Source organism: Engystomops pustulosus, unplaced genomic scaffold (genome assembly GCF_040894005.1).
Source record: "Engystomops pustulosus unplaced genomic scaffold, aEngPut4.maternal MAT_SCAFFOLD_177, whole genome shotgun sequence".
Taxonomy (NCBI): domain Eukaryota; kingdom Metazoa; phylum Chordata; class Amphibia; order Anura; family Leptodactylidae; genus Engystomops; species Engystomops pustulosus.
In genome coordinates this window covers 145,191-170,713 of record NW_027285057.1, presented here as the reverse complement: position 1 = coordinate 170,713, position 25,523 = coordinate 145,191, and the positions used below count along the sequence as shown (strand labels likewise).

Genomic DNA, 25,523 nt, shown 5'->3' with positions numbered 1-25,523 from the left:
TTGTACATAGGAGGCAGTATTATAGTAGTTATATTCCTGTACATAGGGGGCAGTATTATAGTAGTTATATTCCTGTACATAGGGGGCAGTATTATAGTAGTTATATTCCTGTACATAGGGGCAGTATTATAGTAGTTATATTCCTGTACATAGGGGGCGGTATTATAGTAGTTATATTCCTGTACATAGGGGCAGTATTATAGTAGTTATATTCCTGTACATAGGGGGCAGTATTATAGTAGTTATATTCCTGTACATAGGGGCAGTATTATAGTAGTTATATTCCTGTACATAGGGGGCAGTATTATAGTAGTTATATTCCTGTACATAGGGGGCAGTATTATAGTAGTTATATTCCTGTACATAGGGGGCAGTATTATAGTAGTTATATTCCTGTACATAGGGGGCAGTATTATAGTAGTTATATTCCTGTACATAGGGGGCAGTATTATAGTAGTTATATTCCTGTACATAGGGGGCAGTATTATAGTAGTTATATCCTTGTACATAGGGGGCAGTATTATAGTAGTTATATTCCTGTACATAGGGGGCAGTATTATAGTAGTTATATTCCTGTACATAGGGGGCAGTATTATAGTAGTTATATTCTTGTACATAGGGGGCAGTATTATAGTAGTTATATTCTTGTACATAGGGGGTAGTATTATAGTAGTTATATTCCTGTACATAGGGGGCAGTATTATAGTAGTTATATTCCTGTACATAGGGGGCAGTATTATAGTAGTTATATTCTTGTACATAGGGGGCAGTATTATAGTAGTTACATTCTTGTACATAGGGGGCAGTATTATAGTAGTTATATTCTTGTACATAGGGGGCAGTATTATAGTAGTTATATTCCTGTACATAGGGGGCAGTATTATAGTAGTTATATTCCTGTACATAGGGAGCAGTATTATAGTAGTTATATTCCTGTACATAGGGGCAGTATTATAGTAGTTATATCCCTGTACATAGGAGGCAGTATTATAGTAGTTATATTCTTGTACATAGGGGGCAGTATTATAGTAGATATATTCCTGTACATAGGGGCAGTATTATAGTAGTTATATTCTTGTACATAGGGGGCAGTATTATAGTAGTTATATCCCTGTACATAGGGGGCAGTATTATAGTAGTTATATTCCTGTACATAGGGGGCAGTATTATAGTAGTTATATTCTTGTACATAGGGGGCAGTATTATAGTAGTTATATTCTTGTACATAGGGGCAGTATTATAGTAGTTATATTCTTGTACATAGGGGGCAGTATTATAGTAGTTATATTCATGTACATAGGGGGCAGTATTATAGTAGTTATATTCTTGTACATAGGGGGCAGTATTATAGTAGTTATATTCTTGTACATAGGGGGCAGTATTATAGTAGTTATATTCCTGTACACAGGGGGCAGTATTATAGTAGTTATATTCTTGTACATAGGGGGCAGTATTATAGTAGTTATATTCCTGTACATAGGGGGCAGTATTATAGTAGTTATATTCCTGTACATAGGGGGCAGTATTATAGTAGTTATATTCCTGTACATAGGGGGCAGTATTATAGTAGTTATATTCTTGTACATAGGGAGCAGTATTATAGTAGTTATATTCCTGTACATAGGGGGCAGTATTATAGTAGTTATATTCTTGTACATAGGGGGCAGTATTATAGTAGTTATATTCTTGAACATAGGGGCAGTATTATAGTAGTTATATTCTTGTACATAGGGGGCAGTATTATAGTAGTTATATTCTTGTACATAGGGGGCAGTATTATAGTAGTTATATTCATGTACATAGGGGGCAGTATTATAGTAGTTATATTCCTGTACATAGGGGGCAGTATTATAGTAGTTATATTCTTGTACATAGGGGGCAGTATTATAGTAGTTATATTCTTGTACATAGGGGGCAGTATTATAGTAGTTATATTCATGTACATAGGGGGCAGTATTATAGTAGTTATATTCCTGTACATAGGGGGCAGTATTATAGTAGTTATATACCTGTACATTGGAGGCAGTATTATAGTAGTTATATTCCTGTACATAGGGGGCAGTATTATAGTAGTTATATTCTTGTACATAGGGGGCAGTATTATAGTAGTTATATTCATGTACATAGGGGGCAGTATTATAGTAGTTATATTCCTGTACATAGGGGGCAGTATTATAGTAGTTATATACCTGTACATTGGAGGCAGTATTATAGTAGTTATATTCTTGTACATAGGAGGCAGTATTATAGTAGTTATATTCCTGTACATAGGGGGCAGTATTATAGTAGTTATATTCCTGTACATAGGGGGCAGTATTATAGTAGTTATATTCTTGTACATAGGGGGCAGTATTATAGTAGTTATATTCGTGTACATAGGGGGCAGTATTATAGTAGTTATATTCCTGTACATAGGGGGCAGTATTATAGTAGTTATATTCCTGTACATAGGGGGCAGTATTATAGTAGTTATATTCTTGTACATAGGGGGCAGTATTATAGTAGTTATATTCCTGTACATAGGGGCAGTATTATAGTAGTTATATTCCTGTACATAGGGGGCAGTATTATAGTAGTTATATTCCTGTACATAGAGGGCAGTATTATAGTAGTTATATTCTTGTACATAGGGGGCAGTGTTATAGTAGTTATATTCCTGTACATAGGGGGCAGTATTATAGTAGTTATATTCTTGTACATAGGGAGCAGTATTATAGTAGTTATATTCCTGTACATAGGTGGCAGTATTATAGTAGTTATATTCCTGTACATAGGGGGTAGTATTATAGTAGTTATATTCCTGTACATAGGGAGCAGTATTATAGTAGTTATATTCTTGTACACAGGGGGCAGTATTATAGTAGTTATATTCTTGTACATAGGGGCAGTATTATAGTAGTTATATTCATGTACATAGGGGGCAGTATTATAGTAGTTATATTCCTGTACATAGGGGGCAGTATTATAGTAGTTATATACCTGTACATTGGAGGCAGTATTATAGTAGTTATATTCTTGTACATAGGAGGCAGTATTATAGTAGTTATATTCTTGTACATAGGGGGCAGTATTATAGTAGTTATATTCTTGTACATAGGAGGCAGTATTATAGTAGTTATATTCATGTACATAGGGGGCAGTATTATAGTAGTTATATTCCTGTACATAGGGGGCAGTATTATAGTAGTTATATACCTGTACATTGGAGGCAGTATTATAGTAGTTATATTCTTGTACATAGGGGGCAGTATTATAGTAGTTATATACCTGTACATTGGAGGCAGTATTATAGTAGTTATATTCTTGTACATAGGAGGCAGTATTATAGTAGTTATATTCTTGTACATAGGAGGCAGTATTATAGTAGTTATATTCATGTACATAGGGGGCAGTATTATAGTAGTTATATTCCTGTACATAGGGGGCAGTATTATAGTAGTTATATACCTGTACATTGGAGGCAGTATTATAGTAGTTATATTCTTGTACATAGGAGGCAGTATTATAGTAGTTATATTCCTGTACATAGGGGGCAGTATTATAGTAGTTATATTCCTGTACATAGGGGGCAGTATTATAGTAGTTATATTCCTGTACATAGGGGGCAGTATTATAGTAGTTATATTCTTGTACATAGGGGGCAGTATTATAGTAGTTATATTCGTGTACATAGGGGGCAGTATTATAGTAGTTATATTCCTGTACATAGGGGGCAGTATTATAGTAGTTATATTCCTGTACATAGGGGGCAGTATTATAGTAGTTATATTCTTGTACATAGGGGGCAGTATTATAGTAGTTATATTCCTGTACATAGGGGCAGTATTATAGTAGTTATATTCCTGTACATAGGGGGCAGTATTATAGTAGTTATATTCCTGTACATAGAGGGCAGTATTATAGTAGTTATATTCTTGTACATAGGGGGCAGTGTTATAGTAGTTATATTCCTGTACATAGGGGGCAGTATTATAGTAGTTATATTCTTGTACATAGGGAGCAGTATTATAGTAGTTATATTCCTGTACATAGGTGGCAGTATTATAGTAGTTATATCCCTGTACATAGGTGGCAGTATTATAGTAGTTATATTCCTGTACATAGGGGGTAGTATTATAGTAGTTATATTCCTGTACATAGGGAGCAGTATTATAGTAGTTATATTCTTGTACACAGGGGGCAGTATTATAGTAGTTATATTCTTGTACATAGGGGCAGTATTATAGTAGTTATATTCTTGTACATAGGAGGCAGTATTATAGTAGTTATATCCATGTACATAGGGGGTAGTATTATAGTAGTTATATTCCTGTACATAGGGGGCAGTATTATAGTAGATATATTCCTGTACATAGGGGCAGTATTATAGTAGTTATATTCTTGTACATAGGGGGCAGTATTATAGTAGTTATATTCCTGTACATAGGGGACAGTATTATAGCAGTTATATTGTTGTACATAGGGGGCAGTATTATAGTAGATATATTCCTGTACATAGGGGCAGTATTATAGTAGTTATATTCTTGTACATAGGGGGCAGTATTATAGTAGTTATATTCCTGTACATGGGGGGCAGTATTATAGTAGTTATATTCTTGTACATAGGGGGCAGTATTATAGTAGTTATGTTCTTGTACATAGGGGCAGTATTATAGTAGTTATATTCCTGTACATAGGGGGCAGTATTATAGTAGTTATATTCCTGTACATAGGGAGCAGTATTATAGTAGTTATGTTCTTGTACATAGGGGCAGTATTATAGTAGTTATATTCCTGTACATAGGGGGCAGTATTATAGTAGTTATATTCCTGTACATAGGGGGCAGTATTATAGTAGTTATGTTCTTGTACATAGGGGCAGTATTATAGTAGTTATATTCCTGTACATAGGGGGCAGTATTATAGTAGTTATATTCCTGTACATAGGGGGCAGTATTATAGTAGTTATATTCCTGTACATAGAGGGCAGTATTATAGTAGTTATATTCCTGTACATAGGGGACAGTATTATAGTAGTTATATTCCTGTACATGGGGGGCAGTATTATAGTAGTTATATTCTTGTACATAGGGGGCAGTATTATAGTAGTTATGTTCTTGTACATAGGGGCAGTATTATAGTAGTTATATTCCTGTACATAGGGGGCAGTATTATAGTAGTTATATTCTTGTACATAGGGGGCAGTATTATAGTAGTTATATTCCTGTACATAGGGGGCAGTATTATAGTAGTTATATTCCTGTACATAGGGGGCAGTATTATAGTAGTTATATCCCTGTACATAGGGGGCAGTATTATAGTAGTTATATTCTTGTACATAGGGGGCAGTATTATAGTAGTTATATTCCTGTACATTGGGGGCAGTATTATAGTAGTTATATTCTTGTACATAGGGGGCAGTATTATAGTAGTTATATTCTTGTACATAGGGGCAGTATTATAGTAGTTATATTCCTGTACATAGGGGGCAGTATTATAGTAGTTATATTCCTGTATATAGGGGGCAGTATTATAGTAGTTATATTCCTGTACATAGAGGGCAGTATTATAGTAGTTATATTCCTGTACATAGGGGGCAGTATTATAGTAGTTATATTCCTGTACATAGGGGGCAGTATTATAGTAGTTATATTCTTGTACATAGGGGGCAGTATTATAGTAGTTATATTCGTGTACATAGGGGGCAGTATTATAGTAGTTATATTCCTGTACATAGGGGGCAGTATTATAGTAGTTATATTCTTGTACATAGGGGGCAGTATTATAGTAGTTATATCCCTGTACATAGGGGGCAGTATTATAGTAGTTATATTCCTGTACATAGGGGGCAGTATTATAGTAGTTATATTCCTGTACATAGGGGGCAGTATTATAGTAGTTATATACCTGTACATAGGGGGCAGTATTATAGTAGTTATATTCTTGTACATAGGGGGCAGTATTATAGTAGTTATATTCCTGTACATAGGGGGCAGTATTATAGTAGTTATATTCCAGTACATAGGGGGAAGTATTATAGTAGTTATATTCTTGTACATAGGGGGCAGTATTATAGTAGTTATATTCTTGTACATAGGGGGCAGTATTATAGTAGTTATATTCCTGTACATAGGGGGCAGTATTATAGTAGTTATATCCCTGTACATAGGGGGCAGTATTATAGTAGTTATATTCCTGTACATAGGTGGCAGTATTATAGTAGTTATATCCCTGTACATATGGGGCAGTATTATAGTAGTTATATTCCTGTACATAGGGGACAGGATTATAGTAGTTATATTCCTGTACATAGGGGGCAGTATTATAGTAGTTATATTCCTGTACATAGGGGGGAGTATTATAGTAGTTATATTCCTGTACATAGGGGGCAGTATTATAGTAGTTATATTCTTGTACATAGGTGGCAGTATTATAGTAGTTATATTCCTGTACATAGGGGGCAGTATTATAGTAGTTATATTCTTGTACATAGGGGGCAGTATTATAGTAGTTATATTCCTGTACATAGGGGGCAGTATTATAGTAGTTATATTCTTGTACATAGGGGGCAGTATAATAGTAGTTATATTCTTGTACATAGGGGGCAGTATTATAGTAGTTATATTCTTGTACATAGGGGCAGTATTATAGTAGTTATATCCCTGTACATAGGGGCAGTATTATAGTAGTTATATTCCTGTACATAGGGGGCAGTATTATAGTAGTTATATTCTTGTACATAGGGGGCAGTATTATAGTAGTTATATCCCTGCCCATAGGGGGCAGTATTATAGTAGTTATATTCTTGTACATAGGGGGCAGTATTATAGTAGTTATATTCTTGTACATAGGGGGCAGTATTATAGTAGTTATATTCTTGTACATAGGGGGCAGTATTATAGTAGTTATATTCTTGTACATAGGGGGCAGTATTATAGTAGTTATATTCTTGTACATAGGGGAAGTATTATAGTAGTTATATCCCTGTACATAGGGGGCAGTATTATAGTAGTTATATCCCTGTACATAGGAGGCAGTATTATAGTAGTTATATTCCTGTACATAGGGGGCAGTATTATAGTAGTTATATTCTTGTACATAGGAGGCAGTATTATAGTAGTTATATTCCTGTACATAGGGGGCAGTATTATAGTAGTTATATTCTTGTACATAGGGGAAGTATTATAGTAGTTATATCCCTGTACATAGGGGGCAGTATTATAGTAGTTATATCCCTGTACATAGGAGGCAGTATTATAGTAGTTATATTCTTGTACATAGGGGGCAGTATTATAGTAGTTATATTCCTGTACATAGGGGGCAGTATTATAGTAGTTATATTCTTGTACATAGGGGGCAGTATTATAGTAGTTATATTCCTGTACATAGGGGCAGTATTATAGTAGTTATATTCTTGTACATAGGGGGCAGTATTATAGTAGTTATATTCCTGTACATAGGGGGCAGTATTATAGTAGTTATATTCCTGTACATAGGGGGCAGTATTATAGTAGTTATATTCTTGTACATAGGAGGCAGTATTATAGTAGTTATATTCCTGTACATAGGGGGCAGTATTATAGTAGTTATATTCTTGTACATAGGGGAAGTATTATAGTAGTTATATCCCTGTACATAGGGGGCAGTATTATAGTAGTTATATCCCTGTACATAGGAGGCAGTATTATAGTAGTTATATTCCTGTACATAGGGGGCAGTATTATAGTAGTTATATTCCTGTACATAGGGGGCAGTATTATAGTAGTTATATTCCTGTACATAGGGGGCAGTATTATAGTAGTTATATTCTTGTACATAGGGGGCAGTATTATAGTAGTCATATTCTTGTACATAGGGGGCAGTATTATAGTAGTTATATTCTTGTACATAGGAGGCAGTATTATAGTAGTTATATCCCTGTACATAGGTGGCAGTATTATAGTAGTTATATTCTTGTACATAGGGGCAGTATTATAGTAGTTATATTCTTGTACATAGGGGGCAGTATTATAGTAGTTATATTCCTGTACATAGGGGGCAGTATTATAGTAGTTATATTCCTGTACATAGGGGGCAGTATTATAGTAGTTATATTCCTGTACATAGGGGGCAGTATTATAGTAGTTATATCCCTGTACATAGGGAGCAGTATTATAGTAGTTATATTCCTGTACATAGGGGCAGTATTATAGTAGTTATATTCCTGTACATAGGGGGCAGTATTATAGTAGTTATATTCTTGTACATAGGGGGCAGTATTATAGTAGTTATATTCCTGTACATAGGGGGCAGTATTATAGTAGTTATATTCCTGTACATAGGGGGCAGTATTATAGTAGTTATATTCTTGTACATAGGGGGCAGTATTACAGTAGTTATATTCTTGTACATAGGGGGCAGTATTATAGTAGTTATATTCCTGTACATAGGGGGCAGTATTATAGTAGTTATATTCTTGTACATAGGGGGCAGTATTATAGTAGTTATATTCTTGTACATAGGGGAAGTATTATAGTAGTTATATCCCTGTACATAGGGGGCAGTATTATAGTAGTTATATACCTGTACATAGGGGGCAGTATTATAGTAGTTATATTCCTGTACATAGGGGGCAGTATTATAGTAGTTATATTCTTGTACATAGGGGGCAGTATTATAGTAGTTATATTCTTGTACATAGGGGGCAGTATTATAGTAGTTATATTCCTGTACATAGGGGGCAGTATTATAGTAGTTATATTCTTGTACATAGGGGAAGTATTATAGTAGTTATATCCCTGTACATAGGGGGCAGTATTATAGTAGTTATATACCTGTACATAGGAGGCAGTATTATGGTAGTTATATTCCTGTACATAGGGGGCAGTATTATAGTAGTTATATCCCTGTACATAGGAGGCAGTATTATAGTAGTTATATTCCTGTACATAGGGGGCAGTATTATAGTAGTTATATTCTTGTACATAGGGGGCAGTATTATAGTAGTTATATTCTTGTACATAGGGGGCAGTATTATAGTAGTTATATCCCTGTACATAGGGGGCAGTATTATAGTAGTTATATTCCTGTACATAGGGGTCAGTATTATAGTAGTTATATTCTTGTACATAGGGGGCAGTATTATAGTAGTTATATTCTTGTACATAGGGGGCAGTATTATAGTAGTTATATCCCTGTACATAGGGGGCAGTATTATAGTAGTTATATTCCTGTACATAGGGGGCAGTATTATAGTAGTTATATTCCTGTACATAGGGGCAGTATTATAGTAGTTATATTCTTGTACATAGGGGGCAGTATTATAGTAGTTATATTCTTGTACATAGGGGGCAGTATTATAGTAGTTATATTCTTGTACATAGGGGGCAGTATTATAGTAGTTATATTCTTGTACATAGGGGGCAGTATTATAGTAGTTATATTCCTGTACATAGGGGGCAGTATTATAGTAGTTATATTCTTGTACATAGGGGAAGTATTATAGTAGTTATATCCCTGTACATAGGGGGCAGTATTATAGTAGTTATATCCCTGTACATAGGAGGCAGTATTATAGTAGTTATATTCCTGTACATAGGGGGCAGTATTATAGTAGTTATATTCTTGTACATAGGGGGCAGTATTATAGTAGTTATATCCCTGTACATAGGGGGCAGTATTATAGTAGTTATATTCTTGTACATAGGGGGCAGTATTATAGTAGTTATATTCCTGTACATAGGGGGCAGTATTATAGTAGTTATATTCCTGTACATAGGGGGCAGTATTATAGTAGTTATATTCTTGTACATAGGGGGCAGTATTATAGTAGTTATATTCTTGTACATAGGGGGCAGTATTATAGTAGTTATATTCTTGTACATAGGGGCGAGTATTATAGTAGTTATATTCCTGTACATAGGGGGCAGTATTATAGTAGTTATATTCCTGTACATAGGGGGCAGTATTATAGTAGTTATATTCTTGTACATAGGAGGCAGTATTATAGTAGTTATATTCCTGTACATAGGAGGCAGTATTATAGTAGTTATATTCCTGTACATAGGGAGCAGTATTATAGTAGTTATATTCCTGTACATAGAGGGCAGTATTATAGTAGTTATATTCTTGTACATAGGGGGCAGTATTATAGTAGTTATATTCCTGTACATAGGGGGCAGTATTATAGTAGTTATATTCCTGTACATAGGGGGCAGTATTATAGTAGTTATATTCCTGTACATAGGGGGCAGTATTATAGTAGTTATATTCTTGTACATAGGGGGCAGTATTATAGTAGTTATATTCCTGTACATAGGGGGCATAATTATAGTAGTTATATTCCTGTACATAGGGGGCAGTATTATATTAGTTATATTCTTGTACATAGGGGGCAGTATTATAGTAGTTATATCCCTGTACATAGGGGTCAGTATTATAGTAGTTATATTCTTGTACATAGGGGGCAGTATTATAGTAGTTATATTCCTGTACATAGGGGGCAGTATTATAGTAGTTATATTCCTGTACATAGGGGCAGTATTATAGTAGTTATATTCTTGTACATAGGGGGCAGTATTATAGTAGTTATATCCCTGTACATAGGGGGGCAGTATTATAGTAGTTATATTGCTGTACATAGGGGCAGTATTATAGTAGTTATATTCCTGTACATAGGGGGCAGTATTATAGTAGTTATATTCCTGTACATAGGGGGCAGTATTATAGTAGTTATATTCCTGTACATAGGAGGCAGTATTATAGTAGTTATATTCTTGTACATAGGGGGCAGTATTATAGTAGTTATATTCCTGTACATAGGGGGCAGTATTATAGTAGTTATATTCCTGTACATAGGGGGCAGTATTATAGTAGTTATATTCCTGTACATAGTGGGCAGTATTATAGTAGTTATATTCCTGTACATAGGGGGCAGTATTATAGTAGTTATATTTCTGAACATAGGGGGCAGTATTATAGTAGTTATATTCTTGTACATAGGGGGCAGTATTATAGTAGTTATATTCTTGTACATAGGAGGCAGTATTATAGTAGTTATATTCTTGTACATAGGGGGCGGTATTATAGTAGTTATATTCTTGTACATAGGGGGCAGTATTATAGTAGTTATATTCTTGTACATAGGGGCAGTATTATAGTAGTTACATTCTTGTTTATTGAAAAAGGTATTGTAGTATGTTTTTAGTGTACATATATGGCAGTTTTAAGTTGTGTGCTTTTAAGATAAAAGTGTTTTTCCTTTACAAGGAGGCAGTATGAGTCTCTTTCTCTGCGGTGTACATGTTTAGACCATCTATTAACAGTTTGTATGAAGTTTAGTAACTCCACCCACATCATAAAGCCACGCCTACTTGTTTTGACCCCGCCGGCAGAATGGGGCCACTTTAAATTCCCAGTCCGCCTCGGCTCACTTCTCATCTATCCTGCTACATGGGACAGTTCTTTGTCCTTTCTGAAACTCCCACTCATGTCTTTTCTTCCTGGCTACATGAGGACACTTCTCTGTCTTGTCTTCAGCTCCTCTACACTTAATTTCACATCTATACTGTTACAAAGAGCACTTCTCTGTCCTGTATGCAGCCGTAACTTACTTCACCTCTTTCCTGCTACACCAGTACACTTTTATGTCTTGTGTCCAGCTCCCACTCACTTCTGTTATATCCAGCAACACAGGACACTTTTCTGTCCTGTCTGCAGCTGCTCCAAACTTCTCTTCTATTCTGCTACACGGGGACACTTCTCTGTCCTGTCTTCAGCTCCTCTACACTTCTCTTCTATCCAACTACATGGAACACTTTTCTATCCGGTCCAGCTCCCACTCACTTCTCTTCTATGCTGCAACATGGGTACACTTCTCCGTCCTGTATACATCTCCTCCACACTTCTCTACTGTCCTGCTACACAAGGACACTTCTCTGTCCTGTCTTCAGCTCCACTAAACTCCTCTTCTAGCCTGCTACACAAGGAAAATGTCTCTTTCCTGTCTGCAGCTCCTCCACTTTGCTATTATATCCTGCTACATGGGACACTTATCTCTCCTGTTTGCAGCTTCCACTTACTTCACCTCTGTCCTGCTACACAGGGACACTTCTCTGTCCTGTCTGCAGATCCCACTCAATTCTTTTCTATCCTGCTCCATGTGACATATCTCTGTCCTGTCTGCAGCTCCTCCACACTTACTTCACTGCTATCCTGCTACACAGGGACTTTTCTCTGTCCTGTCTGCAGCTTTCAATCACTTCTCTTCTAACCTGTTACATGGGACACTTCTCTGTCCTGTCCACAGCTCCTCCGTTCTGCTCTTCTTACCTGTTACACATGGACAATTCTCTGTCCTGTCTGTAGCACCATCTCACTTCTCTTTAATCCTGCTACACATAGACACTTCTCTGTCCTGTCTTCAGCTCTTTCATACTTCTCTTCTATCCTGGATCATGGGACACTTCTCTGTCCTGTTGGCATCTCCCACTCACTTCTCTTATATCCTGCTTCACTGGGACACTCCTCTGTCCTGCTACATGGGGACACTCCTCTGTCCTGTCTGCAGCTCTTACTCACTTCTCTTCTAACCTACTACACAGGGACACTTCTCTTTCCCACTCCCTTCTTTGCTATACTGCTCTAAGTGACACTTCTCTGTCCTGTCTGCAGCTCCTTTTACACTTCTCTTCCATTCTGCTACAAATGCACACTTCTCTTTCCTGTCTGCAGTTCCCACTCACTTCTCTTCTATCCTGCTACACTGGGACACTTCTCTGTCCTGTCTGCAGCACCCACTCACTTCTCTTATATCCTGCTTCGCTGGGACACTTCTCTGTCCTGTTGGCAGCTCTCACTTCTCTTCTGTCCTGCTACATGGGGACACTCCTCTGTCCTGTCTGCAGCTCCCACTTTCTTTACCTCTTTCCTGTTAAACGGGGGCACTTCTCTAAATTGTCTGCAGATCCTACTCACTTTCTTTCTATCCTGCTACATGGGACACTTCTTTCTCCTGTCTGCAGCTTTCACTCACTCCCCCTTTGCTACACAGGGACACTTCTCGTTTCTGCATCTCTTCCGCATTTCTCTTCTATGATGCTACACCACGACACTTCTCTTTTATCCTGCTACATGACACACTTTTCTGTCCTGTCTGCAGCTTATCCACACTTCTCTTCCATCCTGCTACATAGGGACACTTCTCTGTATGTTCTGCAGCTCAGATTCACTTCTCTTCCATCCTGCTACATAGGGACACTTCTCTGTATTTTCTGCAGCTCCCACTCACTTCTCTTCCATCCTGCTAAATGGGTACACTTCTTTGTCCTGTCTACAGCTCCCATTCATTTCTTTTCTATGTAGCTACACAGGGACACTTTTCTGTCTTGTCTTCAGCTCCTCCACACTTACTTCACCTCTAACCTGCTACACGGGGACACTTCTCTCTCTTGTCTGCAGATCCCACTCACTTCTTTCCTATCCTGCTACACAGGGACACTTCTCTTTACTGCCTTCAGATCCCACTCACTTCTCCTATGCCCTGCTACACAGGGACACTTCCCTGTCCTGCCTGCAGCTCCCACTCACTTCTCTTCCACCCTGCTACACAGAGACACTTTTCTGTTCGTTCTGCAGCTCCCACTAACTTCTCTTCTATCCTGCTACATGGGGAAACTTCTCTGTCTTGTCTTCAGCTCCTCCACACTTACTTCACCTCTATCCTGTGACACACGGACACTTCTATGTCCTGTCTGCAGATCCCACTCCCATTTTTTCTATTCTGCTACACGGGACACTTTTTTGTCCTGTCTGCAGCTCCTCTCACTTCTCTTCTATCCTGCTACACGGGGACACTTCTCTATCCTGTCTGCAGTTTCCATTCCTTTCTCTTTTATCCCTCTACACTGGACACTGCTCTGTCATGTCTGCAGCTCCTCTCACTCCTCTTCTATCCTGCTACACAGGGATATTTCTCTGTCCTGCCTGCGGCTCCTCCTCACACTATCCTGACCTGAGCTGCTGCTTTTGCAGATTGTTTATAAATAGAAGGTTATGAACTGGAAACAGAGGCTGGAGGCAGTGTCTGTTGTGTCTCTAGTGTCTGCTGAGCTCTGCTGCTGCGGATACACTGCTCTGCCTAAGAGCTCAGTGTTGCTTCTCAGTCTATGCCACCTTCAGGCTTGAGTGTTTTTGCACCTTAATTAAAAAGTCACTAATGATGAATGATTAGTAAGTGCAGCATAGCATCTGTATTGTTAGGATAAATGAAGAAAACATTTATTTTCCATCCTGCTTCACGGGTACACTTCTCTGTACTGTTTGCAGATCCCACTCACTTCTTTTCTATCCTGCTACGTGGAACACTTCTCTGTCCTGTCTGCCACTCCCATTCATTTTTCTTATATCCTGCTACACAGGTTCACTTCTCTGTCCTGTCTGTAGATCCCACTCACTTGTCTCCTATTCTGCTACTCGGGGACACTTCTCTGTCATGTCTGTACTTCCCACTCACTTCTCTTCTATCCTGCTTCACGGGTACACTTCTCTGTCCTGTCTGCAGCTCCCACACACCTGTCTTCTATCCTGCTACACGGGGAAACTTGTCTGTCCTTTCTGCAACTCCTACACCTTTCTCTTCTATTCTGCTCTGAGCGGCTACTTTTGCAGATTGTTTGTAAATAGAATGTCATGAACTGTAAACAGTGTCTGCTGAGCTCAGCTGCTGGGGATACACTGCTCTGCAGGGCTAAAGTGTTTTTGCGCCTAAATGAAGTTGCGAATGACGAATGATTATTAGGTGCAGCAAAACATGTGTGAGTTGTGGTGGCGTGGACCCGATGTGTGAGTTGTGGTGGCAGGGACCCGATGTGTAAGGTGTGGGGGACGGGTTCCCCAATGTGTAAGGTGTAGGGGAGGGAGGAGAACACATCTTGAAGGCACAGATCACCAACCCTATTAAAGTGCAATGGTACCCAAACTATTAACCCTTTTGCACCTAAAAACATCAGTACCCGGTCTAGGGGTAGCTTCCTTAATCAGTCAGGTGCACCTTAAAGGGGCTCCGGACAAGGCAGGAGTCATGCGGGACCGGACAAAGCCGGAGTCATGGTGGTCAGGGCAGGGCCGGAGTCATAGTGGTACGGGCAGAGCCAGAGCCATGGGGGTCCGAGCAGAGGCTGATTTATGAGGTTCGGAGAGAGGATGAATCATGGTGGTCTGGAGCAGGAGTCATAGGGGTCCGGTCAGAGCCATGGGGTGAAATAGAGCAGCGATCACACAGGTGCAGTATCTGGAGTCTGGACTCCTCCTTTATTAAAATAATAGAGATTTACATATAAATAGTAATAAACTCAGGCAGAGTGGTCCCCAGTATATACAGGAGGAGCAGAACCCCAGTGTATACAGGCAGAGCGGACCCTGGTGTATACAGAAGGAGCAGAACCCAGTGTATACAGACAGAGAGGTCCCAGGTGTATACAGGAGAAGCAGAACCCAGTGTATACAGGCAGAGAGGTCCCAGGTGTATACAGGCTGAGCAGATCCCGCTGTATACAGGCAGAGCGGTCCCCAGTATATACAGGAGGAGCAGAACCCAGTGTATACAGGCAGAGAGGTCCCAGGTGTATACAGGCAGAGAGGTCCCAGGTGTATACAGGCGGAGAGGATCCCGGTGTATACAGGCAGAGAGGACCCCGGTGTATACAGGCGGAGCGGCCCCCAGTATATACAGGAGGAGCAGACTCCGGTGTATACAGGCAGAGTGGACCCTGGTGTATACAGGCGGAGAGGACCCCGGTGTATACAGGCGGAGCAGAACCTGATGTATACAGGCAGAGCGGCCCCCAGTATATACAGGAGGAGCAGACTCCGGTGTATACAGGCAGAGCAGATCCTGGTGTATACAGGCAGAGCAGATGCTGGTGTATACAGGCGGAGAGGACCCCGGTGTATACAAGGGGAAAGGGCCCCGGTGTATACAGGCGGAGAGGACCCCGGTGTATACAGGCGGAGAGGACCCCGGTGTATACAGGCGGAGAGGACCCCGTTGTATACAGGCGGAGAGGACCCCGTTGTATACAGGCGGAGAGGACCCCGTTGTATACAGGCGGAGAGGACCCCGTTGTATACAGGCGGAGAGGACCCCGTTGTATACAGGCGGAGAGGACCCCGTTGTATACAGGCGGAGAGGACCCCGTTGTATACAGGCGGAGAGGACCCCGTTGTATACAGGCGGAGAGGACCCCGGTGTATACAGGCGGAGAGGACCCCGGTGTATACAGGCGGAGTGGACCACGGCCTCAGCGTGGAGTGTGAATAGTAGCTTTGGCACTTCTTAGTTCTGTGGGGGGGACAGGACCCTTCATTCATCCATCACAACTGCAGAGAGGGATCGTCCAGAACCTGCCCACGCACAACATGGAGGAGCGGCCCCCGGGGGCCACGGTGTTATGCCATCTACATGTAAATAACACGGCACATACAGTCTATGAAGCCTTCGCTTCTCTGGATATATGGCTTGTAGTTTGGGTCCCAGCTCAGGTCATGTGACTACAATCTCCAGATGCAGAGGGGCCCCATGGCACCCCACGGTCACAGCCCCTCCCCCACAGTCCTCTGCTATGAATGGCGTGAGCAGATCGGGGGTCATTAGGTCTGTGACACGGCCTATGAAGGTGTAGTCACATGACACAGGGGTGGTCTTCACACTTTGCCCCCCATATTATATATAAGGTGCAGTCACATCAGGTGACATAAATGAAGGGACTGTGCTCTGGTTTCAGGGTTGAGACCTCAATACAAGAAGGACTGGACGCAGGACTCCTCCACCTGCTGCTCCATAATGGATCCAGTCATCCTGGGGTCAGGAGGAGGAGGGGAAGCCCAGAGCCGAGAGAACGAGTTCCTGCAGGTCCAGGAGGGCGTCACAGTACAAAGAGAACATTCCCCATGGTCAATGGGGCAGAAGACTGACGAGGAGCCCAAGGTGAAGTAACAACCTTAATGACCCTACAATCCTGTATATAGTCCTCCCTTCAAATAACAACCCGAAAGTCCTATACATATGAAACAGTCCTCGATGTATAGCATCACAGTGAGAAGGAAAGAGGTGAACCTGGGGGTGCAAACATCTGAGGAGATACCATGATGAGGTACAACGATGTGGTGAGGAGATACAACGATGTGATGAGGAGATACCATGAGGAGATACAACGATGTGATGAGGAGATACCATGATGAGGTACAACGATGTGATGAGGAGATACCATGATGAGATACAACGATGTGATGAGGAGATACAACGATGTGATGAGGAGATACCATGATGAGATACAACGATGTGATGAGGAGATACCATGATGAGGTACAACGATGTGATGAGGAGATACCATGATGAGATACAACGATGTGATGAGGAGATACAACGATGTGATGAGGAGATACCATGATGAGATACAACGATGTGATGAGGAGATACCATGATGAGATACAACGATGTGATGAGGAGATACCATGATGAGATACAACGATGTGGTGAGGAGATACCATGATGAGGAGATACAACGATGTGATGAGGAGATACCATGATGAGGAGATACAACGATGTGATGAGGAGATACCATGATGAGGAGATACAACGATGTGATGAGGAGATACCATGATGAGGAGATACAACGATGTGATGAGGAGATACCATGATGAGGAGATACAACGATGTGATGAGGAGATACCATGATGAGGAGATACAACGATGTGATGAGGAGATACCATGAGGAGATACAACGATGTGATGAGGAGATACCATGATGAGGAGATACCATGATGATGAGATACAATGATGTGATGAGGAGATACCATGATGATGAGATACAATGATGTGATGAGGAGATACCATGATGAGGAGATACCATGATGATGAGATACAATGATGTGATGAGGAGATACCATGATGATGAGATACAATGATGTGATGAGGAGATACCATGATGAGGAGATACAACGATGTGATGAGGAGATACCATGATGAGGAGATACAACGATGTGATGAGGAGATACCATGATGAGGAGATACAACGATGTGATGAGGAGATACCATGATGAGGAGATACAACGATGTGATGAGGAGATACCATGAGGAGATACAACGATGTGATGAGGAGATACCATGATGAGGAGATACCATGATGAGGAGATACCATGATGAGGAGATACCATGATGAGATGATGAGATACAATGATGTGATGAGGAGATACCATGATGAGGAGATACAATGATGTGATGAGGAGATACAACGATGTGATGAGGAGATACCATGAGGAGGAGATACAACGATGTGATGAGGAGATACCATGAGGAGATACAACGATGTGATGAGGAGATACCATGATGAGGAGATACCATGATGAGGAGATACCATGATGAGGAGATACCATGATGAGATGATGAGATACAATGATGTGATGAGGAGATACCATGATGAGGAGATACAATGATGTGATGAGGAGATACAACGATGTGATGAGGAGATACCATGAGGAGGAGATACAACGATGTGGTGAGGAGATACCATGAGGAGGAGATACAACGATGTGATGAGGAGATACCATGATGAGGAGATACAACGATGTGATGAGGAGATACCATGAGGAGATACAACAATGTGATGATACGACAATGAGGAGATACAACGGTGTGATGAGGCCATGAAGAGGTGATCCAATGATATAGGAGATACTATGTAGTTTCTTGTGTTCATCTTAGAAGAATCTACGTCCATAACAAATCCCTGGGCAGGAGGAGGTTATGTTTCCCTCATCCTGAAGCTCCAGAACCTTCTCCTAGTTACAAGTTGTTGGTCTCCAGGCCTTGGTTGGAGTAGGCGTATCGATTCTTTGTCCCATTACCTGAGGACTAAAGAAAGAGATTAAGGGTTAATGTCGAGGCTGAGGCTCCTCAAGATGCAGGATGTAAAGATTCTCCAGAAATGTGAGGCTTAAGGAGAAGAATGAGGATATGACCACAGCCAGTGTTTGGTTACAGGAAGAAAACACTAGAACAATGGTGGGAATTGACTTAAGATAATGTAAAGTATCAAGGAGAAGGTTTGAAGGATCTAAGGTGACTTCATAGAGAAGACTTGTGGTGGGAGGTGAAGACTGTGTAAATGACCCCAGATGAGGTATACTGCCACTTTACTGGATAAGGGGTGGAGGTAGCTGCCATCAGTTCTGGATAAGGGGTGGGGGGTTATGTATTTCATTATCATATTATTCAAGTCCATGCAAGCCCTGGAGGCAATGATTCACCCAGAAGGACATGTTGCATCACGTCAACCACATCATAGAGGTCCAGGAACGTCCAACGTGATCAAGATGGTCATGTGCCTCCTGTTAGTCAGGCAGACTTGTGACATCAGAATGGTCAGAGAAGGGAGGAGCTGCTGCTGGTGTCAATGGGGAGAGGAGCTGCTGCTGGTGTCACTGGGGGGAGGAGATGCTGGTGTCACTGGGGGGAGGAGATGCTAGTGTCACTGGGGGGAGGAGATGCTGGTGTCACTGGGGGGAGGAGATGCTGGTGTCACTGGGGAGAGGAGCTGCTGCTGGTGTCACTGGGGGAGAGGAGCTGCTGCTGGTGTCACTGGGGGAGAGGAGCTGCTGCTGGTGTCACTGGGGGAGAGGAGCTGCTGCTGGTGTCACTGGGGGAGAGGAGCTGCTGCTGGTGTCACTGGGGGAGAGGAGATGCTGGTGTCACTGGGGGGAGGAGCTGCTGCTGGTGTCACTGGGGGAGAGGAGCTGCTGCTGGTGTCACTGGGGAGAGGAGCTGCTGCTGGTGTCACTGGGGGAGAGGAGCTGCTGCTGGTGTCACTGGGGGAGAGGAGCTGCTGCTGGTGTCACTGGGGGAGAGGAGCTGCTGCTGGTGTCACTGGGGGAGAGGAGATGCAGGTGTCACTGCGGGAGAGGAGATGCAGGTGTCACTGGGGGAGAGGAGATGCTGGTGTCACTGGGGGGAGGAGATGCTGGTGTCACTGGGGGAGAGGAGCTGCTGCTGGTGTCACTGGGGGAGAGGAGATGCAGGTGTCACTGGGGGAGAGGAGCTGCTGCTGGTGTCACTGGGGGAGAGGAGCTGCTGCTGGTGTCACTGGGGAGAGGAGCTGCTGCTGGTGTCACTGGGGAGAGGAGCTGCTGCTGGTGTCACTGGGGGAGAGGAGCTGCTGCTGGTGTCACTGGGGGAGAGGAGCTGCTGCTGGTGTCACTGGGGGAGAGGAGATGCTGGTGTCACTGGGGAGAGGAGATGCTGGTGTCACTGGGGGGAGGAGCTGCTGCTGGTGTCACTGGGGGAGAGGAGCTGCTGCTGGTGTCACTGGGGGAGAGGAGATGCTGGTGTCACTGGGGAGAGGAGATGCAGGTGTCACTGGGGGAGAGGAGCTGCTGCTGGTGTCACTGGGGGAGAGGAGCTGCTGCTGGTGTCACTGGGGGAGAGGAGCTGCTGCTGGTGTCACTGGGGGGAGGAGCTGCTGCTGGTGTCACTGGGGGAGAGGAGCTGCTGCTGGTGTCACTGGGGGAGAGGAGCTGCTGCTGGTGTCACTGGGGGAGAGGAGCTGCTGCTGGTGTCACTGGGGGAGAGGAGATGCTGGTGTCACTGGGGAGAGGAGCTGCTGCTGGTGTCACTGGGGGAGAGGAGCTGCTGCTGGTGTCACTGGGGGAGAGGAGCTGCTGCTGGTGTGACTGGGGGAGAGGAGCTGCTGCTGGTGTCACTGGGGGAGAGGAGATGCTGGTGTCACTGGGGAGAGGAGATGCTGGTGTCACTGGGGGAGAGGAGATGCTGGTGTCACTGGGGGAGAGGAGCTGCTGCTGGTGTCACTGGGGGAGAGGAGATGCAGGTGTCACTGGGGAGAGGAGATGCTGGTGTCACTGGGGGGAGGAGATGCTGGTGTCAATGGGGAGAGGAGATGCTGGTGTCACTGGGGAGAGGAGATGCAGGTGTCACTGGGGGAGAGGAGCTGCTGCTGGTGTCACTGGGGGAGAGGAGCTGCTGCTGGTGTCACTGGGGAGAGGAGCTGCTGCTGGTGTCACTGGGGGAGAGGAGATGCAGGTGTCACTGGGGGGAGGAGCTGCTGCTGGTGTCACTGGGGGAGAGGAGCTGCTGCTGGTGTCACTGGGGGAGAAGAGCTGCTGCTGGTGTCACTGGGGGGAGGAGCTGCTGCTGGTGTCACTGGGGGAGAGGAGCTGCTGCTGGTGTCACTGGGGGAGAGGAGATGCTGGTGTCACTGGGGAGAGGAGATGCTGGTGTCACTGGGGGGAGGAGCTGCTGGTGTCACTGGGGGGAGGAGCTGCTGCTGGTGTCACTGGGGGAGAGGAGCTGCTGCTGGTGTCACTGGGGGAGAGGAGCTGCTGCTGGTGTCACTGGGGGAGAGGAGCTGCTGCTGGTGTCACTGGGGGGAGGAGCTGCTGCTGGTGTCACTGGGGGAGAGGAGCTGCTGCTGGTGTCACTGGGGGAGAGGAGCTGCTGCTGGTGTCACTGGGGGAGAGGAGATGCTGGTGTCACTGGGGAGAGGAGCTGCTGCAGGTGTCACTGGGGGGAGGAGCTGCTGCTGGTGTCACTGGGGGAGAGGAGCTGCTGCTGGTGTCACTGGGGGAGAGGAGCTGCTGCTGGTGTGACTGGGGGAGAGGAGCTGCTGCTGGTGTCACTGGGGGAGAGGAGATGCTGGTGTCACTGGGGAGAGGAGATGCTGGTGTCACTGGGGGAGAGGAGATGCTGGTGTCACTGGGGGAGAGGAGCTGCTGCTGGTGTCACTGGGGGAGAGGAGATGCAGGTGTCACTGGGGAGAGGAGATGCTGGTGTCACTGGGGGGAGGAGATGCTGGTGTCAATGGGGAGAGGAGATGCTGGTGTCACTGGGGAGAGGAGATGCAGGTGTCACTGGGGGAGAGGAGCTGCTGCTGGTGTCACTGGGGGAGAGGAGCTGCTGCTGGTGTCACTGGGGGAGAGGAGCTGCTGCTGGTGTCACTGGGGAGAGGAGCTGCTGCTGGTGTCACTGGGGGAGAGGAGATGCTGGTGTCACTGGGGAGAGGAGATGCTGGTGTCACTGGGGGGAGGAGCTGCTGGTGTCACTGGGGGGAGGAGCTGCTGCTGGTGTCACTGGGGGAGAGGAGCTGCTGCTGGTGTCACTGGGGGAGAGGAGCTGCTGCTGGTGTCACTGGGGGAGAGGAGCTGCTGCTGGTGTCACTGGGGGAGAGGAGCTGCTGCTGGTGTCACTGGGGGAGAGGAGCTGCTGCTGGTGTCACTGGGGGAGAGGAGCTGCTGCTGGTGTCACTGGGGGAGAGGAGATGCTGGTGTCACTGGGGGAGAGGAGATGCTGGTGTCACTGGGGAGAGGAGCTGCTGCTGGTGTCACTGGGGGGAGGAGCTGCTGCTGGTGTCACTGGGGGAGAGGAGCTGCTGCTGGTGTCACTGGGGGAGAGGAGCTGCTGCTGGTGTGACTGGGGGAGAGGAGATGCTGGTGTCACTGGGGAGAGGAGATGCTGGTGTCACTGGGGGAGAGGAGCTGCTGCTGGTGTCACTGGGGGAGAGGAGATGCAGGTGTCACTGGGGAGAGGAGATGCTGGTGTCACTGGGGAGAGGAGCTGCTGGTGTCACTGGGGGGAGGAGCTGCTTCTGGTGTCACTGGGGGAGAGGAGCTGCTGCTGGTGTCACTGGGGGAGAGGAGATGCAGGTGTCACTGGGGGGAGGAGCTGCTGCTGGTGTCACTGGGGGAGAGGAGCTGCTGCTGGTGTCACTGGGGGAGAGGAGCTGCTGCTGGTGTCACTGGGGGAGAGGAGCTGCTGCTGGTGTCACTGGGGGAGAGGAGCTGCTGCTGGTGTCACTGGGGGAGAGGAGCTGCTGCTGGTGTCACTGGGGGAGAGGAGCTGCTGGTGTCACTGGGGGAGAGGAGATGCTGGTGTCACTGGGGGAGAGGAGCTGCTGCTGGTGTCACTGGGGGAGAGGAGCTGCTGCTGGTGTCACTGGGGGAGAGGAGCTGCTGCTGGTGTCACTGGGGGAGAGGAGCTGCTGCTGGTGTCACTGGGGGAGAGGAGATGCAGGTGTCACTGGGGAGAGGAGATGCTGGTGTCACTGGGGAGAGGAGCTGCTGGTGTCACTGGGGGGAGGAGATGCTGGTGTCACTGGGGGAGAGGAGATGCTGGTGTCACTGGGGGAGAGGAGCTGCTGCTGGTGTCACTTGGGGAGAGGAGATGCTGGTGTCACTGGGGAGAGGAGATGCTGGTGTCACTGGGGGGAGGAGCTGCTGGTGTCACTGGGGGGAGGAGCTGCTGCTGGTGTCACTGGGGGAGAGGAGCTGCTGCTGGTGTCACTGGGGGAGAGGAGCTGCTGCTGGTGTCACTGGGGGAGAGGAGCTGCTGCTGGTGTCACTGGGGGAGAGGAGATGCTGGTGTCACTGGGGGAGAGGAGATGCTGGTGTCACTGGGGGAGAGGAGCTGCTGCTGGTGTCACTGGGGGAGAGGAGCTGCTGCTGGTGTGACTGGGGGAGAGGAGATGCTGGTGTCACTGGGGAGAGGAGATGCTGGTGTCACTGGGGGAGAGGAGCTGCTGCTGGTGTCACTGGGGGAGAGGAGATGCAGGTGTCACTGGGGAGAGGAGATGCTGGTGTCACTGGGGAGAGGAGCTGCTGGTGTCACTGGGGGGAGGAGCTGCTGCTGGTGTCACTGGGGGAGAGGAGCTGCTGCTGGTGTCACTGGGGGAGAGGAGCTGCTGCTGGTGTCACTGGGGGAGAGGAGCTGCTGCTGGTGTCACTGGGGGAGAGGAGCTGCTGCTGGTGTCACTGGGGGAGAGGAGCTGCTGCTGGTGTCACTGGGGGAGAGGAGCTGCTGCTGGTGTCACTGGGGGAGAGGAGCTGCTGCTGGTGTCACTGGGGGGGAGGAGCTGCTGCTGGTGTCACTGGGGGGGAGGAGCTGCTGCTGGTGTCACTGGGGGAGAGGAGCTGCTGCTGGTGTCACTGGGGGAGAGGAGCTGCTGCTGGTGTCACTGGGGGGAGAGGAGCTGCTGCTGGTGTCACTGGGGGAGAGGAGATGCTGGTGTCAATGGGGAGAGGAGATGCTGGTGTCACTGGGGGAGAGGAGATGCTGGTGTCACTGGGGGGAGGAGCTGCTGCTGGTGTCACTGGGGTAGAGGAGCTGCTGCTGGTGTCACTGGGGGAGAGGAGATGCTGGTGTCACTGGGGGGAGGAGATGCTGGTGTCACTGGGGAGAGCAGGGACCACGTCATCAGGTTCAGTTTTGGCCAGGCTGAGATTCGAACCTGGGACCCTCTGCACTGCAGACAGGAGCTTAACTAACTGAGTTATAAGCCCAGGGATACAGAGCTGAGGATTTCTGGTAACTAAGACATGTTATCTGCCACTGTTACACTGTGACACAGACTTATGCCCTGATATATAGAGAGGGATCTTCTCAGAGATTGTTATTGTAATTATTGAGACTATTATTATTATTATTATTATAAATTTTATTATTTTTATTATTATGGAGACGATTATTAATAATAGTAAATATAATAATAATAATCTCCATAATAATAATAGTCTCAATAATTACAATAATCTGAGAAGATCCCTCCCTATATACCAAAGCATTAAATCTGTGTAACAGTAGTCATAGTTTTTAGTTACCAAAATTCTCCACCTTGTTAATCACAGGGGCTATAGCTCAGTTGGTTGAGGCGCTGTGTTATTATTGTAAATGGACACTGCAGGTTCTGGGTTAAAATCCCAATGAGGATAAATTTTTTTTTTTATTGAGATGATTTTTATTATTATAATATGGCTAAAATTTGGGGCGTGGCCAGGGAGTGATTGGGGGTGTGGCTTAGGGGGATCGCCTAAGGGATTTTATCCCTCTTTCCCTTTCACAAATGTTGGGAGGTATGTGTAATGCTGTGTACATGTCTCCTCCTTCCTTCTGGAACTAGTCACACACCATTAAGGACATTGCATGCAAAACACATGGGGTCATTATATCATGTCAGACCTGTAAGTTCTATGGGACATCCAGACCCTTTGGGTCCTTGGTAACACTTTTGAGCTCAATCACATGACTAGATTTGCCTCCTTCCCTAAATACTCAGGATCCGTCACCTTGTTTATATATGTAACAAACATAAGAGTCCAATATAAACTCTCGCCAGCGCCGGCTGCTTCATTTTGTCACCTGTTTGGTTCACATGTCATCAGACGCTGAGCCAAATAGTCAATCATTAACCACAAGGAACAACACTAGGACAAACTGAACCAGCAGAAAGGTGACAATACACGAGGAGCCATGGGTCCTAAGAGACACCTCTAAAGATGGTCCACACCCACTGAGAAGTAGCCACACACATCATATCCACCCAGACATTGGAGATTTGAGAGCACTTACCTCAAGTTTATTTGGTGCCACATACCGTCCATGTGTTTGGTAGGACGTGTAGTCATTCATTGAATGGTAGGAACCTCGTGAAGAAAAAACATCCATGTAGCCACTATTTCTTCTTCTACAAAGCATGATGGTCTGGAGAGAACACAATCAGAGGTGG

The 25,523-nt window shown here is 44.8% G+C and overlaps 1 protein-coding gene across 1 annotated transcript in view; it reads right to left on the bottom strand.

Moving 5' to 3' along the window:
* Window positions 1–15,241: 15,241 nt before the first annotated feature.
* LOC140108743 (uncharacterized) overlaps window positions 15,242–25,523 on the bottom strand; it is a 33,289-nt gene continuing 23,007 nt past the window's right edge. Inside the window, exons 6-7 of the mRNA XM_072131934.1 lie at window positions 25,367–25,498; window positions 15,242–18,868 (exon numbers count right to left, since the gene is read on the bottom strand). Coding sequence (XP_071988035.1) covers window positions 18,800–18,868; window positions 25,367–25,498 — 201 coding nt within the window. The 3' untranslated portion in view covers window positions 15,242–18,799. The remainder of the gene's footprint in view (window positions 18,869–25,366; window positions 25,499–25,523) is intronic.